Genomic DNA, 22,911 nt, shown 5'->3' with positions numbered 1-22,911 from the left:
CCCTCAAATGGTAAGTTCTCTATTTTGGTTCTTGTTTCCATTGGAAGAGCTGTTGAACGGCACTAGGAATGCCTCCTCAAAAGCACTGCAGTGGACATCCCACGAGCCCCAGTATCAGCAGCATGGCTCCCAGCATTCATTTGCTACTTTGAGAAGTGAACGGCCTCCGTTTGCAGGAGAGAAATGACAGCTTTCTTATCCTCTGGCAAGTCAGCGACATAAGAGGACAGCTTCTCCCACAGATATAGTTGATATCCTGCCATAATTGTTTGATAATTGGCAATGTGAAGGCCTAAAGCAGAGATAGAATATTGGTGTCTCCCCAAACCATCAATTTTTCTTCCCTCTTTATCTGGAGGAGCAGAGAGGGAGCCAGAACTGCGATGCTGAATTTCCTCAGCTACCAAGGATGACAGTGGAGGGTGTTTTATCAATGCTTGCCATGTACCCTGTTTGATCTTGTACATCTGTTCAATGCATTTCGACGTAGCTGGCAACCCTGAGGGCACCTTCCAAACCTTCTGCACTATCTCCTCCAGGCCTTCTAGCATTGGAAAACCCACTGTTGCTGGAGAATCACCATAAATACAACAAAGCAACTTATCTTTAGTTTTTGGGATGGCAGATGACATGTCAATATCCAGTGCCTTTGCCATTCGGGTCGTCTGTATATACATAGATCCTCAAAAGGAGAACTCGCACTAGGTCCCACGTTCTCATCTGGTGACGAACCTGACAGTGACTTGGACCCCAATTCAGAGTACTCTCCTCCACCTCAGAAGCAGGAGTTGACAGGACCTCATCCGGAAACGGTGGAGGCAACTACCCACATTCCCTGGATGCTGAGGGCCTCAGATCTGATGGCTCATATCCCGAGGGCGCTCCCTTCCATTGACAATGATACGGGGCTGGAATGCAGCAGGCATGATGGTGCTGTATGGTGAGCGTCTTGAACCTGAGCCCTCCCTATTAGATGAATGATGTTGACTCCAAAGGGAAGACGTGGGACATGGTCGCCTTGAAGAGTGCTCTTGGATCCGATGATGGTCAGTTGAACCCGGTCCTGGAATCAGAGACCGCCTCCCTCCCGGTGCCAACAGCACCTGTTTCAGCTGGATGGTCAATAACTGGATCCGGCACTTCACCATCAGAGACAGAATGGTCCGGGGAGCACAAATGGGGTGATGGCGTACATGGTGAAACCAACATCATTAGACTCCGGCCGTGGAGACCAAGAATGATGCTTAGACCATGAAGCTGACCGATGTTTTTACTTCTTTGGCTTCTTTGGAGGCGGTTCCGAACTGGCTCTTGGATCTGAAGACCTCTTTGAGCTCGACTTCTTCCCTGTCATATCTGATCTCGGAGTCATCTTCCCCTTCGGATCGGACTTTGGAGTCGACTTACCTGTCGGATCCGATCTCGGGATCAACTTCAATGAAACCACAGAACCTGAACTGTGACCCGCCTTTGGGGCAGACAATGGTGTTTTTTCTATCACAGAAGGGGACTTAGGCACTTCATCTCCATCTAACACCTTTTGCCATAACAACACCCTCAACCATTGGGCCCTCTCATGCCTCACCTTCAGAGTGAAGTTCTGACATGCAGGCATGTTGTGGCCCTCCCCGAGGCAGATCAAACATAGATCATGTCCATCCATACGGATCATCTTCATCTGGCACTGAGTACAGTGCTTAAAGAAGGCCTTAGAAGTCATCATCGAGGGGTAGGAAGATATGCGTCGTCAAAACAAACTGGATCAATACACACCAAGTCCAAAACGAAGTCCAAATCAGCCAGAAGAAGTGTTAGTCCAGTAAACAGTCCAAATCACAACCAAAATCAAGTAAGATGGAATCCAAACACGGACCTATGAAGCAGACATCCTTCTCCTAGCGGTGGCAAGAAGAAAACTGAGGGAAGGGAATATTGGGAAGCCATGTCTAGTTATCAGGATACGTTCACTTACTCAGAAGAAAAGTCTAGGATTTTTTCTAGTCTCAAACCTAGGAAGTGGGACATTACTCCCCCCCCCCAGAGGACTGGGAAACCCTACAATTTTTGCAATCCAAATCAATGAAATTGGAGCTTCATGCTTCTACTTTATACGAATATTATCAAACTCAACAGATACCAAGAGGTTTAAGAATTCAGAAGCCCCCGGGCATGTTTGCTGACAGGGAGGAGTTCAAAACCAAGTGGGCATCTATTCTCAATAAATGTTCTTTCGATCTTATGGTACTCATTATAGCCACGTGTCAACAAGACGCGGTTACGGTTACTAAAGAAGCTGATAGAGTGAAAGATCTCTTACAGAGCACAGTCCCTACAGATGAATTTGAGAGCCAGATTGTTTTACCTGGATTCTTTCCTACAGACGGAGGTTCCCACCATTCCCTTCTACATAAAGGACACTAGGAGCTTCATACAGACAATAGAAAATTTTCCAGTTGAGGAGGGTTTCACTTTATTGACTATGGACGTTAACTCCTTGTATATGTCCATACCACATGACATGGCCAGGAGGGTGGTGTCTGATGTGCTGAATGCAAGACACATCTGTAGACCAAGCTCTGAATTTTTACTCCAACTTCTTGATTTGATACTGGAAAAAAATTATTTCATATTTTTGAACAGTTTCTTCTTTCAGGTGAGGGGCATCGCAATGGGGTGTGCGGCTGCCCCCAGCATTGCCAATATTTTTATGGCACAATGGGAGGCGAAATACATCATGAATCATACCAATCCCTACTTTGAGTACATAGTCATCTTTAAAAGGTACATTGATGATTTATTCTTTTTGATCCGTGATTATTCCATTGTGGAACATTTCTGCTCTTGGCTGAACACGCTAGATGAGAATATCAAATTCACTTGGAATAGTGATCAGCACAAAATCAATTACTTAGATGTGACTGTCTTCAGGGGGAGTGATGATAGATTGAAGATATGCCCTAAGATTACAGACAGGAATGCCTACTTAAACTTTGAGTCCCACCATCTCATCCATCTCAGACACAATATCCCATACGGACAGTTTCTGAGATTAAAATGGAATTCCATACGACAAGAGGACTATGATTATGGGTGTGCTGTTATGCAGAAGTCATTCATTAATAGAGGCTACCCTAACAAGACCATACAAAGGGCATTAACTAGAGCCTCACGGGTCTCTAGGAATAGCCTTTTTGAGAATAAAGCTAGAGCTAAAAAGGATAGACTACATTGGGCTCTAGATTATTCACCTCTATCTAAATTTGTACAAACCATAGTCCATAGCCATTGGAATTTAGTGTCTGACATCCATGGGTGTGCATCACCACCATGTATCAGCTACAGGAGAACAAGAAATATGAAGGATATTGTGTCCCATACAGATATAACCAGACCACTGGGTATGGATAGACCTACAGGCAACTTTAGGTGTGGCCATTGTGCCATGTGTCCATTAATGATAGAGGGTGACTCTTTGGACATACCTGTACCACAAAAGAAAATCACCATCCGACATTTCATCACATGCCAGACTTCCAGAGTGGTGTACCTGTTGATTTGCCCTTACCCTAAATTATATGTGGGCTATACAATCAGACCTCTGAGAGTCAGGATTCTGGAACGTATTTCCAGAGTTAAGAACAAAGTGGAGGAAGCCTCTCTAACTCATCATTTCCTTGAAACACAGCACACACCGACCGATATGAAGGTGTCAGTGTTATTTGTGGCATGGCCAACTTCTTCTCAGTGCACTAACAAGGAGTTACTGAGAAGAGAAGCCCAATGGATTTTTTTCTCTGAATAGCCTTAAACCCCATGGGCTAAATAATGAGCTTTCACTTCAATGCTTTCTGGGTTAGACACTGGACCTTTGGAGTTGGGTGAAAGTTACTGTACCTTTAAATGAAATGGTTTTTGTATTTGAGCCAAGTCATGGTTACTGTATCTTTGAATGAGATTGCTTCATGCATGGGAGGAAGGTGTATGTTAGTATATAAACTGTTGTTAACCTTGGGAGGGACGCGTGAGCAAGGGTGCCTGCATCACTCTCTAGGTTTCAAGAAAGAATTGCACTGTTTCAAGGTGAGTAACTGTTTATTTGAATAAGTGGTTCGAGTATGCACCATTATATGAAGTGGTTTGAGTATGCGCGTTATTGAAGATGATTATATCTTGCTTATATAATTGATACAGGGATCCTACATCCCCTGAGGAAGTTATCCAACGACATCTGCTGCCAGCCGGCCACAGCTAGGGCTGAGTCATGTTGTACCATCTACATTGCATCTTGGTAGACACCTGAAGGAAAAGGAAAGAAACAACATTTATCTTTTGAATAGACACACACTTACTGTCTTCCTCCATGAACCTGGAGTCTTTGCCCTGTTCCTGGAAAGCGAATGGAATAGGACTTTGCTATCTTAGTCTGTTTTGGACTGATATATAAGCTATGAACTCACTCACTCATTCTCTCCTGAGACACAAATGAAAATAAAGCAGCAGAGCAGAATGAATTCAAAGCAGCTTACGTTCCTTTGGAGACCAGCCCCACTTGGCTTGCACTCACTCACTCACTCACTCATTCACTCTCTCTCTCTCTCCCTCTCTCTCACGAATCACAAATGAAAATAAAGCAGCAGAGCAGAATGAATTCAAAGCAGCTTACGTTCCTTTGGAGACCAGCCCCACTCGGCTTGCACTCACTCACTCACTCACTCATTCACTCTCTCTCTCTCTCCCTCTCTCTCACGAATCACAAATGAAAATAAAGCAGCAGAGCAGAATGAATTCAAAGCAGCTTACGTTCCTTTGGAGACCAGCCCCACTCGGCTTGCACTCACTCACTCACTCACTCACTCCCTCTCTCTCTCTCTCCCTCTCTCTCACGAGTCACAAATGAAAATAAAGCAGCAGAGCAGAATGAATTCAAAGCAGCTTACATTCCTTTGGAGACCAGCCCCACTTGCATTGCTGTATTTCCCCTTCCCCCCTTCTCTGAAGAAGAGCAAAGCAATGGATATGTACTTACATGTGTCCCAGCCACAGGTGAAGAAATTAAAAGGTCATCAGGGCTGTAAAACAAAGGAAGAAACTGGGTAATTTGAATAGGGGTCAACCTGCCGAATGTCTCACTGCCAGTCCTAAAACTAGTCTAGCCTGCTTATGCAAAATAACTGCAGTAATAAAGCAAGTGGGCTCTTCAGTAGATCCACTAGCTAACTGGGTATACAGGTATCCAAAGGGCAATGAGCTAGTTGGCATTTGGCTTCTGGACTAGGCCAGGCTTGGTTTCCAAAGGTGCCAGCATGCCATCAAGGAAGATCAGGCTCCAGCGACAAAATCAAGGAAATGCTCTTCAGGAGAAGTCCATGAGCTCCCCAGAGTAACTTAGTCAGGGTGCAAGCATTGCAGATGGGCTAGGCACATTAGTTGCCATCTTGCATCTCTTGGACAGTTTGGTCTGCTGTTAGATACCCAGTATGGCCGCCAACTTGTGCTACTACAAAGGTGCTCCCTGACTGTAATTGCTTCAAGCTGAGCAAGATTTGTGTCCAGTTGCACCTTAAAGACCAACTACATTGCCAGGAAATGAGCTTTTGATAATCAGAGCTCCTTGCCAGTTAATGTGGTAACCCCTTAGAAAAGCACTGCTTCTTTAGCAACAACCGTATCCATTTCACCATTTCACACAGTTTCATACCAGAACTGTACAGGACAAATTGCCACAAGCAAAGAAAATGTTTCCAAAGATTTTCCATGCTCAGATGTTAAGATCCAACACCTTTTGTAAGAGCTGGTGAGGTGCAATGGCTGGCTGGGGAAGGAGGGGGTGAGTTTGAATGAGGGAATAGACAATTGCTTTTTATTTTGGAGGTTTAGACTGCATCGAAATCTATTTTCCTAGTTTAAAAAGTTTCTCTTGGCTAAGAACAGGCAAGAGGAGGGAGGGCAAGTTGATTGCTCTCCAGCCACACCCTGTCAGTCCTTTTGAGATGCTGATACCTTGCCTGGGTGCAGACAATGCAGTGATGACAGGAGACTTTGGCACAAGGCAGGGCCTTAGATGGCAAGTCAATGCAGGGTAAGTGGTAGCCCTGGCCCTCTTGGCAAGCAATGTCTGCAAAGGCTCGGTGGTGGCAGGCTGAAATCTGCATTCACAATCTTTAGAGAAAGTAAATTGCTGGCAGGTCTTCCACCAGATTTGACAATCAAGTCCAGTGTTGCATTGGCTTGATTGGCAGTGTAATAAATCAATGGACCTCTGATGCCAACAAACTTAGCCTTTACATCCCCTTCTTCAGCAGCCTGAAAGAGTACAGGAGAATCAGTGAGGGAGGGGCTTCATGGAATAGAAGCAAAAGGCAATCTACCAACTCCAGATGTGCCCAGCCTGTGAGGCTTTTTATATGTCAGTTATGGTCCTTGGGCGAGTGGGGTGGAAGCACTCAAGAAAATAATCCTGACTTCCATTTACTTCCTAACAGTTGAATTTATGCTCTTTTAATAATAATAATAAAATAATGATAATGACCACAGCAACAATGATGATGATTATAACAACAACAACAACAACCATGTACTTACATACCGCTCTTCTGGACAGGTTAGTGCCACACTCAGAATGGTTAACCAAGTAAATTTATTATTAACCCCACAATACAGCTGGGGTGGCTGGGCCTGAGAGGAGTGAATTACTCAAGGCTACCTGCAGAGCTCATGGCAGTAGTTGGAATCAAACTAGCAGAGTGCTGATTTGCAGCCCAACCATTCAACCACTATGCTACAACAGCTTTTATAATAAATATGCTTATATACTGCTCTTCTAGACAAATCAGTGCCAACTAAGAGTGGTGAACAATGTTAGCGTTAATATTATCTCCACAATAGAGGTGGAGAGCTGGGCTGAGAGGAGGGGCTCACCCAAGGCCACCAGCTGAGCTCATGGCAGGAGTGAGAGTCAGACCAGCAGAGTGCTTGCTCGGAGCTCAGCCACTTAACCACTATGTTACAGCAGCAGATTCCCTACCATGCCTCTATAAATGACATGTTGCAATTAAGAAGAAAGAAATCAGATTCCTGATTCAACATACTTGCAATCATTGCACAGAATGAAATTGGTGTGTGTCGTAGACCTGGAAGAGCAGGCGCTGTCTTCGTGGTCCTTCTGATGTCCGCCACTGGTCTTATCCTCAGCTGCCAGCCTCCTCCAATGAAAGGCAATGCAGAAATTGCTGACCTTGGGTATCCCTCTCTGTTCCTCTGCTGCCAATACACTGTTGTCCCAAACCTGCCAGAAGATGTGAAAGCGTGAGTACCTCCTCAGTGCCACCCCCTCACTTTCAAGGCAACCTGCCCTGAAGTCTGTCCCGTGTGATTTATTTAGTTGATATGCCACTTACCCCAAGGAAGTCAAATGTAGTTTCAGTAGACAAAATCCAAAACAGGTGAACACTAAGGTCTTATAACTACCATTGCCCAAAATACGTTCTACCCAGCACATTACTCACATGCCTTTCTGTTTGAATTCAAGCAGGCACAAAAAGATGCGGCAATTACAGCCACTCTTTCAGCAAACAGTGATAACTGCTGTGCCATATACAGGGTCACCTCAACACTGAAGTTCCAGATCAGTGCTACGAGGTCTGGCTTCCTTCAGAAGAAAGAACATGGTGGAGGTGGGGGACCTATGCTATCTTTGCAACATGTGCTTTTGCCTTTATTTAAGCAGCGCCTCTTCAAAGCAAGATGGCTCTTCAAGAAGCCACCCCTGCGTCAAACTGTGCTCCCCTCCTAACCTCCTCCCCCTTCCTATGTAAGCCTGTTTTTGCTTAATCTCTTCAAAACGTTTCTCTGGCTCCCTCCCACAGGTGCCGCCTTCCCCATCTTTCTCTCTTTCTTTTTCTTTCTTTTTCTTTCTTCATTTCTTCCTTTCTTCATTTCGTTCGTTCAGTCTTTTGTTCCTTTGTTTATAATCCATTCTCCCTGCACATGCTCAGAGTGGATCACAACCAAATTAAAATGCAATATAATATACAATATAACAATTAAATGGACAGTGCAAAATTAAAACAGATAAAACTGGTAACAAAACCCCCATAACACGCAGCGCCCCTGTGGCCCAACGTAATGCTGTGCATTACACCTTCAGGCGCTGCAGAGTGGCTCCTAGCAATCAGGGAACATCTCCAGTGTCTGGCTTTTATCAAGGAAACCTCAGCTGGTCTTTTTTTAAAAATAGAGTTTCATTAAAATTTTAAAATTCTAAAACCTACAAAAAGAAAAAAAGGAGATAAGAATATACTTATATAAATAGGAGTAGGTACCCATTTTCCATTTGAAAGATTCTAACATTAATACATATTATATACTAATTCTAAAATAATCATTAAGTAGCTACTTTTCCTTTCCATTTATATATTTTTCCCTCTCCTTAATATTCACAAGCACAGATTATTAGTTCATCTCTTTCTGTTTCTTGCAAAAAGTCTATAAGGGGCTTCCAGACAATCAAATATTTGACTACTTTCCCCTGAAGCTGATCACTTCTGATTGCAAGGAATCAGTGTATCCTTAACCTGAAGGGACGATCAGTAGCTCCTTGGGGCCATTTCTGATCAGGAAAATAGTGTGAAGAGTCAGGCTTAATCCCTCTTCCCTGGATGCCACCATCCTGATCAGACTAGGTCATCATGCACATCCCAGGAGGGCAGAAGAGCTCAAAGAAACCCTAGCATTTTGTCTGGCTGTGCCCAGATGAGGGCTAGCTGGTATCTCAATAGCCAGTCCCTTTGCATGAGAACTGGACCTGTACTTGTAAAATGTTTGGTGGCAGATGCTGCAGCGTTCCTCTTCCCACCCCACCCCTGGTAAACTTCAAGAATTTTGCTGCACTGCCTCCATACCATTGCAGAGCGGTTGCGAGGGGTGATTGCTGACAGGATGGCCGAGGGGATGCTGCCACTCACAGCCATGTCCACACCAGTGCCTTGTGGAGGCAGGAAGAGAGGTGGGCCACCAAGCAGTGTGCAGCTGCCGTTTGATCTTTGAACCATGATCTGAAAGGAGATGCAGGGGAAACTAAACACTTGTGAAACCACAAGGAGAAACCATAGGGGTTTTTTTTTGCATTTGTTCATTGTGACTTAATCTAATTCTTGATTGGGGATCCAAGCTGATTAAGTGAACAATGAGGTGGAACAAAAAACAAAGTCCCCAGCTACTGTGTGGGAGGGCAGAAGAACCCTTTGGGGGATACTGGAGGAATGGCACCTGCAGAATAAAAAAGGGAATCGCCACATCAACAAGTCCAGGCCACAGGATCACAGCCCACAGACGGACCTCTGTGTTGGCCACTAGAGTAGAGCAGGAGTACTCCAAAACATGGTCACTGACCAAACATTCCAGGTGACTCAAGCAAGTGAGACAAGTTTCACCCTACAAGACCCACTTGAAATACAGCCGACAGACCCAAAATGGGTTGGTTTAGCTGCAGCTGGGGAGGTGGAAGTGGCTTCAAAGAGAACCTTGTCAAACGTCGTCTTCCTTCCTGGGAAGATTAGATAATGGAAAGGGTAGGCTGGCCTTGTAGTGGGAATTTGTAAATACAATATTAGAACGTACACGTTGAGTAGGGTTTTTTTACAAACTCCTCAATTTCTCTCTCACTTTTAGCCCACCCTTCCTCAAAGCAGCACGGACAGTTCTCCCTTCAGATAGGATTGTTTCTAGCTATCTAATCTAGGATGCTGAGAGATGCAGGACAACATGTCCTGCAACCATGGTGGTAAGATAAAAAAGGAGTACAATCTTTGCAAGGTGGGGAGAGGAAGCGCTTGCATTGAGTTTCCTGAGTGGCTCACAACATTCTTACCATGTTCATCCACACGACGTATATGAGCAGAGGGCTATTCCTGAAAGGAGAAAAGAGAACTTGGTTGTAGTAGCGGGCTTGCATTTTTGCAGGGCTGGGCAGCAGACGACACTTTCAGCTGTTGCCCATCTCAGCTCTTCAGGACTGTAGGAGCAACGCAGGAGTGGGAATGATGTTCCTGTCTCACCCCCTCCTAGTCTCCTCTGTGGCAAACAAGCTCTGCAGCCAGGCTTGGAAATGTTGTAATTTCCTCCTGAGCCTGTCTGTCAGATGCATCTGACGAAGAGAGCTGTGGTTCTCGAAAGCTGACGATGCATCTGACGAAGAGAGCTGTGGTTCTCAAAAGCTTATGCGACAATAAAGTTGGTTAGTCTTAAAGGTGCTACTGGACTCTTTACTATTTTGGTACTACGGACTAACATGGCTAACTCCTCTGGATCGATGACTATAGATGAAAGGTTCACTGTAGTTCCACTACACAACTTGCCCAGTCCAGCATGAATATTCAGAGAGAATCATAATTAAGAGCTTATCAAAGGAAAAATAACAATCGTGAAAGCTTACCAAGATGTCTAAATCAATGCCGCTTAATCTTCAATAAAATTATTACTACAAAAACATGTCTTTTGTATGGGTACAATGTCCAAAATAGACTTCTGTGAAAATACACTATTAGTCAACCTCCAAATCCGTACGCAACTCTATGGTTACAACTGCACCCCCTTTGTCCACGTCTTTGATAGTTATATTTGGATCCTTTGGAAAATTATCCAGGGCTCTCTGTTCCTCTTGGGATAAATTGTTCCATGTAGGTTGTGGTTGTCCCTCTAAGCTTTCCAGTGTTGTGAGCTAAAAATCTGCTTTGTGAGCTGAAACAACTTTCATTAAAGTTTTGAGTGCACCTCCTTTAAAAAAAAATTAAAATCAAATTGTTTTGATTACAATCAAATCAATTTAACAACAAAAGCCATTAGGTGAAAGGGCCACAAAAATCAGAGTATACTTCTGTATAAAAATGGATATGTCCATGCTGATTACAAAGGGGTAGTTGTATTAGTCTGTTGCTACAAAATAAAGCAGACACGCAATGGCACCTTAAAGACTAGCAAATTCATTTCAAGATGAGCTTTTGTGAGTCAATGCTTCAGCCTCTTTCTGCGCCAAGGCCAAGTTAAATGATGCCTTCACCATGGTGGTGGCTGAGACGCTACCTCCTCTCCTCAGCTCTCTGGGGCTGAGGGGATCCTAGTGATTTCAGGCTGCATGAGTCAGGCCAGACTCGATCACTCAGCTCTGCTCTGTTCCCCAGCTAGAGAGCCAGCAGTGGCTGGAGGCGCTCTCTGGCACCACCCTGGGGGCCAAACCAACCACAGCCAGGAAGGGAGGAGAGAAGTGGGATGAGGCTTCATCCATATAGGGCCCACCTGCAGATGCTGGCTGACTGGGAGGGCGGGGCCACCTGAGGGTTAGTATCTGTGAGCTACATCTGAGAAGCTGTGAGCGGAGGAGTCAGAATCTGTAAGCGATTGCTCACATGCTCACATTAGCGGGAACTCACTGGTTGTGATTCTAATTTTTTATTGTTTTTTAAAACCATCACTTCAAAAGTTGTTATATTGGGATGACTAATATTGGGTACAAAGGAAGATTTAGGGCGCAAGATCACTAGTTGTTTCCATACATCTTTTCTTCACGCAAAATCGCACAAAACTCACAGAGCGACACGTCTTCATGGCATGATTTCCCATCATGATTCCATTTCATGGTGTGATTTCTGATGTCATCACACCACGAAACAGAGTCATGATGGGAAATTGCACCATGAAGACACCATCGTTCCATGAGTTTTGTGGAATTTTGTGTGGGGGGAAAGAGGTGTGGAAATGGCCACTATTCGAAGGATCTCTATTACTCAAGAAGACTTTAAGTTTGAGTTGTTTGATTAATTTAAATAGACCTAACCTTGTTTGAAAACTATTGTAATGGGGGATGGGAACATAACCCAAACCCCGATTGAGCACTTTCAGCTGTATGTCAGATATCTTAACCAGGAAGTAAGGAGCCTAAGCTCAAGGAGGCAGAAAATGGGGTTATAATCAAAAAGCCTATGCCGTGTATATGACTTATAATATTAGTCATGCATCAAAATCAACATATACCAAGTATTATTATGGTTTACATGTAAATACAGTTACAAAGTCCAGTCCCAAGACTTATTTATGTATATTTGTTCTTTCTTATTTTGTAGGTAGCCTTTGCAGAACAAACAGAGTTCTTTGGCAAGAACTCTGAAGCGGCCTTTTCCTTTCCTCTGAAAGGGTGAGATGGAGGTGGCATTTTAAAGAAGTTGACAATAGACTACGAGGCTTGCCGGACCAGTCTCTTTCAGCTTGTTCTGAGAAAAGTCTTCCTCTGGCCAATACCTAATTCCTTCCAGTAAACTTTTTTTGGATTCAGTCTTCTAGCAATTATTATGCTGGAGACACAAAGGACAAATATACAAGTCTTGGGACTGGACGTTGTAACTGTATTTACATGTAAACCATGATACTTCGTAGAGACACGTTTTGGGTAATCTTTCGTAGAGACACGGGTGGCGTGACTTCTACAACCTTCAAACTTCAGAATTGGGGGTAGGAGGAGAATGACAGCAATAAGCTATTTACTGCTCTAAAAGTGACTTTTTTCTTCACACAGAGAAAACTTAACACCTCAAGAAGGTACCAAAAGGAATTGTGGACTTGTCAAGTGAAAGAATGGCTTTGGTATTATTTGACTAAAGAAAAAGGCATGAAAGAGGCCAACTGCAGATAAACCAGGACATCCACTCCTCTCTGCAATTCAGGCCTCTGATTTCCACAAAATCATAGAAAATCAGAACTGACGACACACTTTTTGAGAGGAATAAAATCATAAATGCTGAGCAAAGCATGAATGAAAAGTAGTTGTTCTCTCTCAAAAAGAAGCACTTTGTGCTCTGTGCAATTGAGCAATGGGGCCTCTTGCTGCAAAAGGATATAAGGATATGAGGATAAGCAGGAAGGAAAAGGTGTTGCCCCTTCAGCAGAGGCTTCATGTGCAGAAATGTTGACGGTTTTCATGTCATGGCAATAATCTATATCTGGTAAGTTATATTCCATTGAGCCTCTATACACAAGAGGCTTTCCAGGAAAGCTTACCTTTGCCCTTCAGTTTTATCCCAAAAGCGGGATAGGAAGACGCCTTGGGTAATCTTCCCTAGAGACTTGTGTGGCGTGACTTCCACAGTCTTCAAACTGCAGAATTGGGGGTGAGAGGAGAATGACAGTAATAAGCTATTTCCTGCTCTAAAAGTGACTTTTTTCTTCGCACAGAGAAAACTCAACACCTCAAGAAGATACTAAAAGGGCTTTGTGGACATTCCAATTGAAAGAATGGCTTTGGCAGTGTTCGACTAATGAAAAAGTTATGAAACAAGCCAACTGCAACTGGGACATGAAATCCTCTCTGCAGTCCAGACCTCTGATTTCCACAAAATCATAGAAAACCAGAACTGGTGACACTCTTTCTTAGAGAGATAAAATCATAATTGCTGAGCAATGTGTGAATGAAGAGTAACTATTAACTCTCAAAAACAAGCACATTAAGCTCTGCGCAATTGAATAATGGGGCCTCTCGTTGCGACATGATATGAGGATGACCAGGAATGAAAAGGAGTTGCCCCTTCAACAGAGGCTTCATGCGCAGAAATGGTGACGCTTTTCATGTCATGGCGGTAAACATTACTGGGTAAGTAAGAATCCATTGAGAAGGTGAACACATGCATTTCTAGGTCACAAAGAGAGACATTTGGCTTTCCAGGAAAGCTTACCTTTGCCCTTCAGTTTTTTCCCGAAAGCGGGATAGGAAGACGCCTTGGGTAATCTTCCCTAGAGACTTGTGTGGCGTGACTTCCACAGTCTTCAAACTGCAGAATTGGGGGTGAGAGGAGAATGACAGTAATAAGCTATTTTCTGCTCTAAAAGTGACTTTTTTCTTCACACAGAGAAAACTCAACACCTCAAGAAGATACCAAAAGGGCTTTGTGGACATTTCAATTGAAAGAATGGCTTTGGCAGTGTTCGACTAATGAAAAAGTTATGAAACAAGCCAACTGCACCGGAACTGGGACATGAAATCCTCTCTGCAGTCCAGACCTCTGATTTCCACAAAATCATAGAAAACCAGAACTGGTGACACTCTTTCTTAGAGAGATTAAATCATAATTGCTGAGCAATGTGTGAATGAAGAGTAATTATTCTCTCTCAAAAACAAGCACATTAAGCTCTGCGCAATTGAATAATGGGGCCTCTCATTGCGACATGATATGAGGATGACCAGGAATGAAAAGGAGTTGCCCCTTCAACAGAGGCTTCATGCGCAGAAATGGTGACGCTTTTCATGTCATGGCAGTAAACGTTACTGGGTAAGTAAGAATCCATTGAGAAGGTAAACACATGCATTTCTAGGTCACAAAGAGAGACATTTGGCTTTCCAGGAAAGCTTACCTTTGCCCTTCAGTTTTATCCCGAAAGCGGGATAGGAAGACGCCTTGGGTAATCTTCCACAGAGACATGCGTGGCGTGACTTCCACAATCTTCAAACTGCAGAATTGGGGGTGAGAGGAGAATGACGGTAATAAGCTATTTTCTGCTCTAAAAGTGACTTTTTTCTTCACACAGAGAAAACTCAACACCTCAAGAAGATACCAAAAGGGCTTTGTGGACACAGTTTTTTAGAGGGATAAAATCATAAATGCTGAGCAAAGTGTGAATGAAAAGTAGCTATGCACTCTCAAAAACAAGCATTTTAAGCTCTAAACAATTGAATAATGGGGCCTCTTGTTGCAACAGAATATGAGGTTCTGCGACAGGATATGAGGATAAGCAGGAAGCAAAACCTGTTGCCCCTTCAACAGAGGCTTCATGTGTAGAAATGGTGACGCTTTTCATGTCATAGCGATAAATGTTATTGGGTAAGTTACATTCCCTTGAGCCTCTGTACGCATGCATTTCTAGGTCACAAAGAGAGACATGTGGCTTTCCAGGAAAGCTTACCTCTGCCCTTGGATATTATTCCGAAAGCGGGATTGCAAGGCGCCTTGGGTTATCTTTCGTACAGATATGGGTGGCGTGACTGCCTCAATATTCAAACTGCAGAATTGGGGGTGAGAGGAGAATGAGAGTCATAAGCTATTTCCTGCTCTAAAAGTGACTTTTTTCTTCACACAGAGAAAACTCAACACCTCAAGAAGATTCAAAAAGGGCTTTGTGGACATTCCAAGTGAAAGAATGGCTTTGGCAGTGTTCGACTAAAGAAAAACTCATGAAACAAGCAAACTGCACATGAATCAGGACACCTACACCTCTGTACAGTCAAGACCTCTGATTTCCACAAAATCATAGAAAACCAGAACTGCTGAAAAAGTTTTTTAGAGGGATAAAATCATAAATGCTGAGCAAAGTGTGAATGAAGAGTAACTATTCTCTCTCAAAAACAAGCACTTTAAGCTCTAAGCAATTGAATACTGGGGCCTCTCGTTGCTACATGATATGAGGATGACCAGGAATGAAAAGGAGTTGCCCCTTCAACAGAGGCTTCATGCGCAGAAATGGTGACGCTTTTCATGTCATGGCGGTAAACGCTACTGGGTAAGTAAGATTCCATGGAGCCGGTGAACACATGCACTTCTCGGTCATAAAGAGAGACATGTGACTTTCCAGGAAAGCTTACCTTTGCCCTCGGATATTATTCTGAAAGCGGGATTCCAAGGTGCCTCGGGTTATCATTTGTACAGATATGGGTAGCGGGACTGCCTCAATCTTCAAACTGCAGAATTGGGGGTGAGAGGAGAATGAGAGTAATAAGCTATTTCCTGCTCTAAAAGTGACTTTTCTTAGAGAGGTAAAATCATAATTGCTGAGCAATGTGTGAATGAAGAGTAACTATTCTCTCTCAAAAACAAGCATTTAAGCTCTGCGCAATTGAATTATGGGGCCAACTGTTGCGACATGATATGAGGATGACCAGGAAAGAAAAGGAGTTGCCCCTTCAACAGAGGCTTCATGCGCAGAAATCGTGACGCTTTTCATGTCATGGCGGTAAACGTTACTGGGTAAGTAAGATTCCATGGAGCCGGTGAACACATGCACTTCTCAGTCACAAAGAGAGACATGTGGCTTTCCAGAAAGCTTACCTTTGCCCTTCAACTTTATCCCGAAAGCGGGATTGAAAGACGCCGTGGTTTATCTTCCATAGAGACTTGCATGGCGTGACTTCCACTATCTTCAAACTGCAGAATTGGGGGTGAGAGGAGAATGACAGTAATAAGCTATTTCCTGCTCTAAAAGTAACTTTTTTCTTCACACAGAGAACACTCAACACCTCAAGAAGATACCAAAAGGGCTTTGTGGACACAGTTTTTTAGAGGGATAAAATCAGAAATGCTGAGCAAAGTGTGGATGAAGAGTAACTATTCTCTCTCAAAAACAAGCACATTAAGCTCTAAGTAATTGAATAATGGGGCCTCTCGTTGCGACATGATATGAGGATGACCAGGAATGAAAAGGAGTTGCCCCTTCAACAGAGGCTTCATGCGCAGAAATGGTGACGCTTTTCATGTCATGGCGGTAAACGTTACTGGGTAAGTAAGAATCCATTGAGAAGGTGCACACATGCATTTCTAGGTCACAAAGAGAGACATTTGGCTTTCCAGGAAAGCTTACCTTTGCCCTTCCGTTTTATCCCGAAAGCGGGATAGGAAGACGCCTTGGGTAATCTTCCATAGAGACTTGCATGGCGTGACTTCCACAATCTTCAACCTGCAGAATTGGGGGTGAGAGGAGAATGAGAGTAATAAGCTATTTCCTGCTCTAAAAGTGACTTTTTTCTTCACACAGAGAAAACACAACACCTCAAGAAGATTCCAAAAGGGCTTTGTGGACATTCCAAGTGAAAGAATGGCTTTGGCAGTGTTCGACTAAAGAAAAAGTCATGAAACAAGCAAACTGCACATGAATCAGGACACCTACACCTCTGTGCAGTCAAGACCTCTGATTTCCACAAAGTCATAGAAAACCAGAACTGCTGAAAAAGTTTTTTAGAGGGATAAAATCATAAATGCTGAGGAAAGTGTGAATGAAGAGTAACTATTCTCTCTCAAAAACAAGCACTTTAAGCTCTAAGCAATTGAATACTGGGGCCTCTCGTTGCTACATGATATGAGGATGACCAGGAATGAAAAGGAGTTGCCCCTTCAACAGAGGCTTCATGCGCAGAAATGGTGACGCTTTTCATGTCATGGTGGTAAACGCTACTGGGTAAGTAAGATTCCATAGAGCCGGTGAACACATGCACTTCTCGGTCACAAAGAGAGATATGTGGCTTTCCAGGAAAGCTTACCTTTGCCCTTGGATATTATTCCCAAAGCGGGATTGCAAGATGCCTCGGGTTATCTTTTGTACAGATATGGGTAGCGTGACTGCCTCAATCTTCAAACTGCAGAATTGGGGGTGAGAGGAGAATGACAGCAATAAGCTATTTACTGCTCTAAAAGTGACTTTTTTCTTCACACAGAGAAAACTTAACACCTCAAGAAGGTACCAAAAGGAATTGTGGACTTGTCAAGTGAAAGAATGGCTTTGGTATTATTTGACTAAAGAAAAAGGCATGAAAGAGGCCAACTGCAGATAAACCAGGACATCCACTCCTCTCTGCAATTCAGGCCTCTGATTTCCACAAAATCATAGAAAATCAGAACTGACGACACACTTTTTGAGAGGAATAAAATCATAAATGCTGAGCAAAGCATGAATGAAAAGTAGTTGTTCTCTCTCAAAAAGAAGCACTTTGTGCTCTGTGCAATTGAGCAATGGGGCCTCTTGCTGCAAAAGGATATAAGGATATGAGGATAAGCAGGAAGGAAAAGGTGTTGCCCCTTCAGCAGAGGCTTCATGTGCAGAAATGTTGACGGTTTTCATGTCATGGCAATAATCTATATCTGGTAAGTTATATTCCATTGAGCCTCTATACACAAGAGGCTTTCCAGGAAAGCTTACCTTTGCCCTTCAGTTTTATCCCGAAAGCGGGATAGGAAGACGCCTTGGGTAATCTTCCCTAGAGACTTGTGTGGCGTGACTTCCACAGTCTTCAAACTGCAGAATTGGGGGTGAGAGGAGAATGACAGTAATAAGCTATTTCCTGCTCTAAAAGTGACTTTTTTCTTCGCACAGAGAAAACTCAACACCTCAAGAAGATACTAAAAGGGCTTTGTGGACATTCCAATTGAAAGAATGGCTTTGGCAGTGTTCGACTAATGAAAAAGTTATGAAACAAGCCAACTGCAACTGGGACATGAAATCCTCTCTGCAGTCCAGACCTCTGATTTCCACAAAATCATAGAAAACCAGAACTGGTGACACTCTTTCTTAGAGAGATAAAATCATAATTGCTGAGCAATGTGTGAATGAAGAGTAACTATTAACTCTCAAAAACAAGCACATTAAGCTCTGCGCAATTGAATAATGGGGCCTCTCGTTGCGACATGATATGAGGATGACCAGGAATGAAAAGGAGTTGCCCCTTCAACAGAGGCTTCATGCGCAGAAATGGTGACGCTTTTCATGTCATGGCGGTAAACATTACTGGGTAAGTAAGAATCCATTGAGAAGGTGAACACATGCATTTCTAGGTCACAAAGAGAGACATTTGGCTTTCCAGGAAAGCTTACCTTTGCCCTTCAGTTTTTTCCCGAAAGCGGGATAGGAAGACGCCTTGGGTAATCTTCCCTAGAGACTTGTGTGGCGTGACTTCCACAGTCTTCAAACTGCAGAATTGGGGGTGAGAGGAGAATGACAGTAATAAGCTATTTTCTGCTCTAAAAGTGACTTTTTTCTTCACACAGAGAAAACTCAACACCTCAAGAAGATACCAAAAGGGCTTTGTGGACATTTCAATTGAAAGAATGGCTTTGGCAGTGTTCGACTAATGAAAAAGTTATGAAACAAGCCAACTGCACCGGAACTGGGACATGAAATCCTCTCTGCAGTCCAGACCTCTGATTTCCACAAAATCATAGAAAACCAGAACTGGTGACACTCTTTCTTAGAGAGATTAAATCATAATTGCTGAGCAATGTGTGAATGAAGAGTAATTATTCTCTCTCAAAAACAAGCACATTAAGCTCTGCGCAATTGAATAATGGGGCCTCTCATTGCGACATGATATGAGGATGACCAGGAATGAAAAGGAGTTGCCCCTTCAACAGAGGCTTCATGCGCAGAAATGGTGACGCTTTTCATGTCATGGCAGTAAACGTTACTGGGTAAGTAAGAATCCATTGAGAAGGTAAACACATGCATTTCTAGGTCACAAAGAGAGACATTTGGCTTTCCAGGAAAGCTTACCTTTGCCCTTCAGTTTTATCCCGAAAGCGGGATAGGAAGACGCCTTGGGTAATCTTCCACAGAGACATGCGTGGCGTGACTTCCACAATCTTCAAACTGCAGAATTGGGGGTGAGAGGAGAATGACGGTAATAAGCTATTTTCTGCTCTAAAAGTGACTTTTTTCTTCACACAGAGAAAACTCAACACCTCAAGAAGATACCAAAAGGGCTTTGTGGACACAGTTTTTTAGAGGGATAAAATCATAAATGCTGAGCAAAGTGTGAATGAAAAGTAGCTATGCACTCTCAAAAACAAGCATTTTAAGCTCTAAACAATTGAATAATGGGGCCTCTTGTTGCAACAGAATATGAGGTTCTGCGACAGGATATGAGGATAAGCAGGAAGCAAAACCTGTTGCCCCTTCAACAGAGGCTTCATGTGTAGAAATGGTGACGCTTTTCATGTCATAGCGATAAATGTTATTGGGTAAGTTACATTCCCTTGAGCCTCTGTACGCATGCATTTCTAGGTCACAAAGAGAGACATGTGGCTTTCCAGGAAAGCTTACCTCTGCCCTTGGATATTATTCCGAAAGCGGGATTGCAAGGCGCCTTGGGTTATCTTTCGTACAGATATGGGTGGCGTGACTGCCTCAATATTCAAACTGCAGAATTGGGGGTGAGAGGAGAATGAGAGTCATAAGCTATTTCCTGCTCTAAAAGTGACTTTTTTCTTCACACAGAGAAAACTCAACACCTCAAGAAGATTCAAAAAGGGCTTTGTGGACATTCCAAGTGAAAGAATGGCTTTGGCAGTGTTCGACTAAAGAAAAACTCATGAAACAAGCAAACTGCACATGAATCAGGACACCTACACCTCTGTACAGTCAAGACCTCTGATTTCCACAAAATCATAGAAAACCAGAACTGCTGAAAAAGTTTTTTAGAGGGATAAAATCATAAATGCTGAGCAAAGTGTGAATGAAGAGTAACTATTCTCTCTCAAAAACAAGCACTTTAAGCTCTAAGCAATTGAATACTGGGGCCTCTCGTTGCTACATGATATGAGGATGACCAGGAATGAAAAGGAGTTGCCCCTTCAACAGAGGCTTCATGCGCAGAAATGGTGACGCTTTTCATGTCATGGCGGTAAACGCTACTGGGTAAGTAAGATTCCATGGAGCCGGTGAACACATGCACTTCTCGGTCATAAAGAGAGACATGTGACTTTCCAGGAAAGCTTACCTTTGCCCTCGGATATTATTCTGAAAGCGGGATTCCAAGGTGCCTCGGGTTATCATTTGTACAGATATGGGTAGCGGGACTGCCTCAATCTTCAAACTGCAGAATTGGGGGTGAGAGGAGAATGAGAGTAATAAGCTATTTCCTGCTCTAAAAGTGACTTTTCTTAGAGAGGTAAAATCATAATTGCTGAGCAATGTGTGAATGAAGAGTAACTATTCTCTCTCAAAAACAAGCATTTAAGCTCTGCGCAATTGAATTATGGGGCCAACTGTTGCGACATGATATGAGGATGACCAGGAAAGAAAAGGAGTTGCCCCTTCAACAGAGGCTTCATGCGCAGAAATCGTGACGCTTTTCATGTCATGGCGGTAAACGTTACTGGGTAAGTAAGATTCCATGGAGCCGGTGAACACATGCACTTCTCAGTCACAAAGAGAGACATGTGGCTTTCCAGAAAGCTTACCTTTGCCCTTCAACTTTATCCCGAAAGCGGGATTGAAAGACGCCGTGGTTTATCTTCCATAGAGACTTGCATGGCGTGACTTCCACTATCTTCAAACTGCAGAATTGGGGGTGAGAGGAGAATGACAGTAATAAGCTATTTCCTGCTCTAAAAGTAACTTTTTTCTTCACACAGAGAACACTCAACACCTCAAGAAGATACCAAAAGGGCTTTGTGGACACAGTTTTTTAGAGGGATAAAATCAGAAATGCTGAGCAAAGTGTGGATGAAGAGTAACTATTCTCTCTCAAAAACAAGCACATTAAGCTCTAAGTAATTGAATAATGGGGCCTCTCGTTGCGACATGATATGAGGATGACCAGGAATGAAAAGGAGTTGCCCCTTCAACAGAGGCTTCATGCGCAGAAATGGTGACGCTTTTCATGTCATGGCGGTAAACGTTACTGGGTAAGTAAGAATCCATTGAGAAGGTGCACACATGCATTTCTAGGTCACAAAGAGAGACATTTGGCTTTCCAGGAAAGCTTACCTTTGCCCTTCCGTTTTATCCCGAAAGCGGGATAGGAAGACGCCTTGGGTAATCTTCCATAGAGACTTGCATGGCGTGACTTCCACAATCTTCAACCTGCAGAATTGGGGGTGAGAGGAGAATGAGAGTAATAAGCTATTTCCTGCTCTAAAAGTGACTTTTTTCTTCACACAGAGAAAACACAACACCTCAAGAAGATTCCAAAAGGGCTTTGTGGACATTCCAAGTGAAAGAATGGCTTTGGCAGTGTTCGACTAAAGAAAAAGTCATGAAACAAGCAAACTGCACATGAATCAGGACACCTACACCTCTGTGCAGTCAAGACCTCTGATTTCCACAAAGTCATAGAAAACCAGAACTGCTGAAAAAGTTTTTTAGAGGGATAAAATCATAAATGCTGAGGAAAGTGTGAATGAAGAGTAACTATTCTCTCTCAAAAACAAGCACTTTAAGCTCTAAGCAATTGAATACTGGGGCCTCTCGTTGCTACATGATATGAGGATGACCAGGAATGAAAAGGAGTTGCCCCTTCAACAGAGGCTTCATGCGCAGAAATGGTGACGCTTTTCATGTCATGGTGGTAAACGCTACTGGGTAAGTAAGATTCCATAGAGCCGGTGAACACATGCACTTCTCGGTCACAAAGAGAGATATGTGGCTTTCCAGGAAAGCTTACCTTTGCCCTTGGATATTATTCCCAAAGCGGGATTGCAAGATGCCTCGGGTTATCTTTTGTACAGATATGGGTAGCGTGACTGCCTCAATCTTCAAACTGCAGAATTGGGGGTGAGAGGAGAATGAGAGTAATATACTATTTCCTGCTCTAAAAGTGAGTTTTTTCTTCACACAGAGAACACTCAACACCTCAAGAAGATACCAAAAGGGCTTTGTGGACACAGTTTTTTAGAGGGATAAAATCATAAATGCTGAGCAAAATGTGGATGAAGAGTAACTATTCTCTCTCAAAAACAAGCACATTAAGCTCTAAGTAATTGAATAATGGGGCCTCTCGTTGCGACATGATATGAGGATGACCAGGAATGAAAAGGTGTTGCCCCTTCAACAGAGGCTTCATGTGCAGAAATGGTGACGCTTTTCATGTCATAGCGATAAACGTTATTGGGTAAGTTACATTCCCTTGAGCCTCTGTACGCATGCATTTCTAGGACACAAAGAGAGACATGTGGCTTTCCAGGAAAGCTTACCTTTGCCCTTGGATATTATTCCCAAAGCGGGATTGCAAGATGCCTCGGGTTATCTTTTGTACAGATATGGGTAGCGTGACTGCCTCAATCTTCAAACTGCAGAATTGGGGGTGAGAGGAGAATGAGAGTAATAAGCTATTTCCTGCTCTTAAAGTGAGTTTTTTCTTCACACAGAGAACACTCAACACCTCAAGAAGAT

The 22,911-nt window shown here is 43.3% G+C and overlaps 1 protein-coding gene across 1 annotated transcript; it reads right to left on the bottom strand.

The window, feature by feature from the left end:
* Positions 1–4,084: 4,084 nt before the first annotated feature.
* Positions 4,085–22,191, bottom strand: LOC129346866 (uncharacterized). Its single transcript, XM_055003998.1, has 19 exons — positions 22,184–22,191; positions 21,508–21,603; positions 20,979–21,074; positions 20,516–20,611; positions 19,840–19,935; positions 19,291–19,386; positions 18,615–18,710; positions 17,944–18,039; positions 16,083–16,178; positions 15,620–15,715; positions 14,944–15,039; positions 14,395–14,490; positions 13,719–13,814; positions 13,048–13,143; positions 9,869–9,908; positions 8,901–9,053; positions 7,089–7,285; positions 5,027–5,069; positions 4,085–4,296 (listed from the first exon to the last, which is right to left on the bottom strand). The coding sequence occupies exons 4-19, from the start codon at positions 20,569–20,571 to the stop codon at positions 4,249–4,251; spliced, it is 1,497 nt and encodes a 498-aa protein (XP_054859973.1). The 5' UTR covers positions 20,572–20,611; positions 20,979–21,074; positions 21,508–21,603; positions 22,184–22,191; the 3' UTR covers positions 4,085–4,248.
* Between the last annotated feature and the right edge of the window lie 720 nt (positions 22,192–22,911).

Source organism: Eublepharis macularius, unplaced genomic scaffold (genome assembly GCF_028583425.1).
Source record: "Eublepharis macularius isolate TG4126 unplaced genomic scaffold, MPM_Emac_v1.0 Eublepharis_26, whole genome shotgun sequence".
Lineage (NCBI taxonomy): Eukaryota > Metazoa > Chordata > Lepidosauria > Squamata > Eublepharidae > Eublepharis > Eublepharis macularius.
This window is presented reverse-complemented; position numbering and strand designations above follow the sequence as displayed.